This window comes from Grammomys surdaster, unplaced genomic scaffold (genome assembly GCF_004785775.1).
Source record: "Grammomys surdaster isolate TR1022 unplaced genomic scaffold, NIH_TR_1.0 214, whole genome shotgun sequence".
Taxonomy (NCBI): Eukaryota; Metazoa; Chordata; class Mammalia; order Rodentia; family Muridae; genus Grammomys; species Grammomys surdaster.
This window is the reverse complement of record NW_021604659.1, coordinates 3,505,213-3,511,212: the sequence shown is the minus strand read 5'-3', so window position 1 is coordinate 3,511,212 and position 6,000 is coordinate 3,505,213. Positions and strand designations below refer to the sequence as shown.

General features: G+C 45.8%; 1 protein-coding gene across 1 annotated transcript in view; it reads left to right on the top strand.

The window, feature by feature from the left end:
- The first annotated feature begins 764 nt into the window (after positions 1–764).
- The window catches only part of Lhpp (phospholysine phosphohistidine inorganic pyrophosphate phosphatase), a 97,320-nt gene continuing 92,084 nt past the window's right edge, over positions 765–6,000 (top strand). Inside the window, exon 1 of the mRNA XM_028772539.1 lies at positions 765–930. Within this exon, the coding sequence (XP_028628372.1) occupies positions 806–930 (125 nt within the window). The 5' untranslated portion in view covers positions 765–805. The remainder of the gene's footprint in view (positions 931–6,000) is intronic.

Here is a 6,000-nt window from a genome sequence, read left to right as displayed (position 1 = left end):
CTGTGCAGCCCAGGCTGTCCTGGAACTCATACCAGGCTGGCCTCAAAGTCAGAGAGCTCCACTTGCTTCTGCCACTACTCCCTGGCTGGTTTTTCTTTCAGCACATTTCTTTCAGCATCTCTGATATGCCATCTGTACACTCTACATTAATTTTCTTCAGCTTGTCTTGGCATTATCATTTATTTACACCGCAGTCATTCTGTGTGCACTCGTTTCTTTAGTGTGTTTCCAAAAAAATGGGATTGTGCCATCTATTTAACTGCCTGCAAGATCTCTCCCTCTCACTTCCACTTTTGAGACAGAACCTCACTATTGAGACCAGACTAGTCTCCAACACTTAAACATTCATTTATTTAATTTGTGTGTGTGTGTGTGCGTGTGTGTGCATTTATGGGGAGCTCTGGGGACAATATGTGCAGGAATAGGTTTTCTCCTGCTATCGTAAGGGTCCTGGGAATCGAATTCAAGTTGTTAGGTTTTGTGGCAAACACCTTGACCTGCTTGTGTCATCTTGCTGAGCCTGGCCTTTGACTCTCAGTCCTGCTGGGGATTACAGATGAGAGCCATCCGTCCTGGACTGTTTTACTTTTCTTTTCAATTTGTCTCGTTCTGATTCTTAGGGGTTTGAACTCCTTCCGAGGGACGTTCTCACTGCTTCTCCAGGCAGCCAAGCTGGTCCACGTGGTTCCCAGTTTGCACCCGGCCCGCCGACCGCGGACTACATTTCCCAGTAGCCCCGCGCGGGAGGCGTGGCTGCAGGATACGGGCAGCAGCAACGCCGGGTTCGGGTGTACAGCTGGACGCGATGGCCGTGTGGGCCGAGCGGCTAACTGGCGTGCGAGGAGTGCTGCTTGACATCTCTGGCGTGCTGTATGACAGCGGCGCAGGCGGCGGAGCCGCTATTGCAGGCTCTGTGGAGGCGGTGGCGAGGTTAGTGAGCTCAACGTAGGGGGGTGCCAGGCTGTGCCGCTACCGGGGGCGGGGCATTCGCGCTAGCCCCGCCTTCTCACGCGCTAGCCCCACCCCTTAGGCTGGCTAGGAACCAAGTAGGGAAGGTTGAGTTGGTTCCAGGCCTTTATGAGTTGGAGCTGTGCTTTGGAAGCAGTTGGTTAATCTGCAAGTACAATACAGACTCAAAAAGTGTAGACTTTCTTATTAATATTGCAATATGTTAGGCCGGTGAGATGGCTCCATAGGTAAAGGCGCTCACTACCAGTTACCTGAGTTCAATCCTTGGGACCCATATGGTAGAAGAACAGCGGCCACTGCAAGTTGCTTCTATCAGCGCTCCACCCTAAACGTAAATAAATGGAAAAGTTACTTTAAAATATTTCATTATGTTGCTTACATGTTTAAATGACCATTTTTAATATACTTGGCTAAGTAAACTGTTTAAATGATCCACCTGTTTCCTCTAAACTTAGAAAACTTTAAATCACATATATGGCTAGCCATTTAATTCTCTTGTATTGGTTTTGGTTTGAGGGGGACAAAGGGTCTGGTTCTTCAAGCCTTATCCATGCAGGACAATGCCAGGAACCATAGTTGGCATTAAACCTAGGCTATTTGCCTTTGGTGCCCAGACAGCTCTGTGTATGTTGATGAACAGTTGGAAGAGGCTCGTTTAGCACTGAGATTCCCAAAATCACTAGCTGGGGTACCCTGACCTAACTTGGACTGTTTACTTATCTGCAGTTAAGTAAATCCTTTGATCCTGAGAGGCCCTCCCCTACTTATCTGTGTGTGTGTTTCTATGTGTGTATGTGTGTGAGGAGAGAGAGTGAGAACACTTGAGCAAGAGGTGTGGCACTGATGACGTAACAAGGACACAGACTGTGTTTTGTAGCAAAGTGAAAGGGGCTGGTGAGGGACAGCTAGTCCTAGGAAACACCTAGATCCCCTGGGTGGGTGGAAGTCCAGTTTATGTGTCTTTCTGGCCTCTACATATTCTTCACTAGCTCCAGAACTCAGGTCTGGCTTTGTTTCAGTGAACCTCAGATGTTGAGCAGTTAATTATGTGGAGGTCCCTCTTAGGGTGTAGCGGGACACTGGATGATGCTTTGAAGTGAAGTTGTCTCATGGAAGCAGCTAGCACATTATGAGGCTCTCATTTGAAGGGAAGGTAGACCATACTTTGTGCTCAAATGAGTAAGTTGTGTCACTGTAGGTCAGTATACGTGAAGACATCTCCAAGGCATACAAGCCAGGGAATGGTGTCACACATAGGAGGTGACTCTTCGCACTTTAATTAACAACTGAAGAGAATCCACCCACAGACATGCCCAAATGCCTGGCTCCTGAATGGTTCTAGATCTCATCAGGTTGACACTTGAGATTACCTGTGTCATGCATGCATATCCACGCACATGTACACACACACACACACACACAAACACACACACACACAAACATGTATACATGTACAAATAAGTATAGTGAAAATGAGATTTCTTTTGGCATCCTGGCAAAAAGAGAGCCTTCACATGTATGCCTTAGAATATATAAATCAAAAAGGTCTGCAACTGAGTGAGAATGTGGACAAAGGACATGGCCATTCACCAGGAAAGAGGCACCATGACCCCCTAAGCATAGGAAAGATGCTCCACCCAGTTTCATTAGAAATGCAAATTCAAACTATACCAATATTTTTTGATGAAACTGGCCAGAATCCAAAGGTTGGGAACAAGTTCTCATTGTTTCTTTTTTTGAGACTTTGTAGAAACAAACGCTGCCACCTTATGTAAGAAGACACACTTGGCACTGCCCGGCAGTAGTGGGTACAGTTCTGGGTATTTGTCCTGAACTGTTTACTAGAAATAACTGAGCAGGATAGTGGTGAGGAACACCTTTAATCCTAGCACACAGGAGGCAGAGGCAGGAGAATTTCTGTGAGTTCAAGTCCAGCCTGGTCTACTAAATGAGTTCCAGGACAGCCAAAGCTACACAGAGAAACCCTGTCTTAACAAAACAAAACAAACAAACAAAACAAAAACAAAAAAACCCAAACAAACAAGAAAAAAAAAGTAATTGAAATAAAAAGTAGCTGTGTCATTTGAAATCATAAAGGACCAAGAACGGCCACTCTTCGGAAGAGTTACTGTCCCTCTCTTTACAGTAGACACCTTACATCGTGAGTGAGGACAGCAATCACGTGTGTCCTCTTTGGGTTAGAAAAGACAGAAATTCGCATGTTCCTGCTGCTGTATTTGCATAAATCCCGGAAAGACACTTGCTGCTATTTTGGAGTCTTAGTGAAGAGATAGATGGGGTTGGAGCAGAGAGAGTGGGTTGGGGAAGAGTGAAGGAAAACCCCTTCATGAATGAATGGTGTTACAAGGGGCATAAAGTGGGGGAAGGAGGAAGGGGGTGCGAGGGAGGAGGACAGGAGCTACGGTGGCTGGTTTGGACACTTACAGTGGCTAAAGGAGGAGGCAGTTGAGTTGGGAAAAGAGGATTAAAGAGGTATTTTAGAAGTAGATTTAGTGAGACTTGTCCCCGAATGGATATTGTGGGGCTGGAGAAAACATGGAGTAAAGGGGTCATGTGACTTTTTCTGTCAAGAAACACGATGACAAGTGCTTGTGCTTGCCTAGCTTCCTGCTTTTTATAAAGTAGGAAGACCCTAGCCTAGGGGATGGTGCTGCCCACTTAGAGTGGGACTTCTCATCTCTGTTAACCTAATGAAGAGAACCCCTCCCAGACATGCTCAGAGTGTGATCCCATTAAGCTGATAATCAATATTAACTGTCACAACATACCTTTAACATTCTTCTAAAGTCAGAGCCACTTGAAAGCAACTTGTTGGTTTAAAAAAAAATGTCTGTAACCCAGGCTGACCTCAAACTCAAGATTCTCCTTCCTCAGCTTCTTAAGTGCTGGGATTACACTGTGCCAATATGCCTGGTTAAAAAATTATTAAGGTAAATTCTACATCTAGGAAACATTCTTACTGTGCATGTAACACCCAATTCACACTCTCAGAAAGCCCCCTCCGTATGCCCCTGCCCAGAGCTTTGCCCTTTTCCCACATAGGTTAGTTTAGCTTGTGACTCTGGATATTGTAGGGCTGAAAAGGCCATGGAGTGAAGAAAAGTCAGGGCAGCAGGACCTTGAGGAGGCAGCTTGTCATGTGGCTTCTGCAGTCAAGAAATCACAGAGTGGGTCCCCCTTACAGTTGTCCCTCTCATCTGCTGTTACTTTTGAGAGATTCATTGTGTTTGTGCCAAGTTGTCATAGATGGCTTGATGGCATCACTACACATATTTCTGTGTAGGAATGTCTTCGTTACTGTTCTACTGCCACGAAGAGACACCATGACCAAGACAACTTACAAAGAAGGCATTTAATTTATCGTGGGGTGTATGGCAGCAGGCAGGCTGGCAGGCAGGCATGGCATTAGAGCAGTAGCTGAGAGCTCACATCTGATTCACAAGCATGAGGCAGAGAGAGCTACCTGGGAAGAGAGCATGGGCTCTTGAAACTTCAAAGCCCTGCCCCAGTGGCACACCTCCTCAACAAAGCCACACCTTCTAATCCTTCTTAAACAGCTCCACCAGCTGGGAGCCAAGCCTTCCAATACATGACCTTGTGGGGGCCGTTCTTGTTCAAAGCGTTACAAATGATGACATAATCTGTACATTCCTCTGTTTTCCATTTGGGTTATCACAAATGAAGCTGCTGTGAATATTCTAGAACATGTGTTTTGGTGAGCGTGTGAGTGTGTTTCTATAGGAACGTGTGAGTGTCAGAGTGGAGTGGCTGAATTACAAGGCAGGAGTATGTTTGGCTTTGATAAGTGCTGGGAGTTCTCCAAAGCGGTCATGTCATTTGTATCTCAAGCCAACAGTGTATAAGAGTGACGGCTATCCTTTGTCCTCTCCGACACTCAGCTCATCAGTCCTTTCCCCTAAGTGAGGCAGAATAGAAGACAGGGAAACTCCTGGGAGGATGAGAACTGAGAGGAGTCCTTCACCCTGGAGTCTGGCTGAAGCCTCCTACTCACAGGACAATTCCAGCACAGTTAACTCTTTAAGGCCTTCATCCCTTCGGAGCTGTAATCCTGAAACTTTCTAGGGATCTCAGCAGAAACCCCTTTTAACAGAGACAGCATATGTACTACACCCCTTGCAATGTAACCTCAGTGACTCCTGGCTTTACTTTATCAGATTATAAACCCATCCACAGCACTAAAAAGACTGTCATCTCTCTTTTTAAAAGGGAGAGAAAATGGAGAAATAAAAATAAAATAAAATTTCATAATCATCTAGGATGTAACTTGAGAACCACCTAGATGGTTTTAGTTAATGCTAAGACAGTTAGTTGAGCCTTATGAGAAGCCCCACCCTTACACTTGGGTGTGTCTTATTTCTTGTGACTTCACCATACCTGTGCATCCGGGTATGTCTTGCTTCGCTCTGAGCGCTGCTCTTTCTCTCTTCAGCCTTGTGCTTAAGCCTAAATTAAAATATCTTCAACAAAACTTCCAATGCTGCTTCATAAACTGACCAGTCCTGAAAATCTGATGAGTGCTGAAGCCAGGACTCCTGTTTTAGCCTGAAATGAGGTCTCTGAAAGTCTGAAATGAGGTCTCTGAAAGTCTAGTGGTGTTCCTCTGGCTGCTGAGGGTGGCTTTGCAGAGCTATATCTTTGTCCCTTTCATCACCAACTGTAGCAGGGTCATTTTTACTTCCCAGCCTGGTGAAAAATAGTGTGAAGGTATGGAGCCTCGGTCCCTCTGTCTCCATCTTTTGTTTCTTCCTTCGGTCAGGAGCACAGATGTTGGCAGGGACTGGCAGGAGGAGGTGCCCCTTGCCTGAGCCTTTGATTTCTAGACAATAGTGTGGCTCTGGATAGTACACCTCCCAGGCAGGTGATGTCCAAGTATCTCCCAGGGACAGCAAGGTCTTTGAGGGTGAGTATTCTACCCACAGGCATTTCATCAGTGATTTCTTTTATAGCTCTCTGACATCCAAGGTAGGTGCTATTACCTTTCTTGTTTGG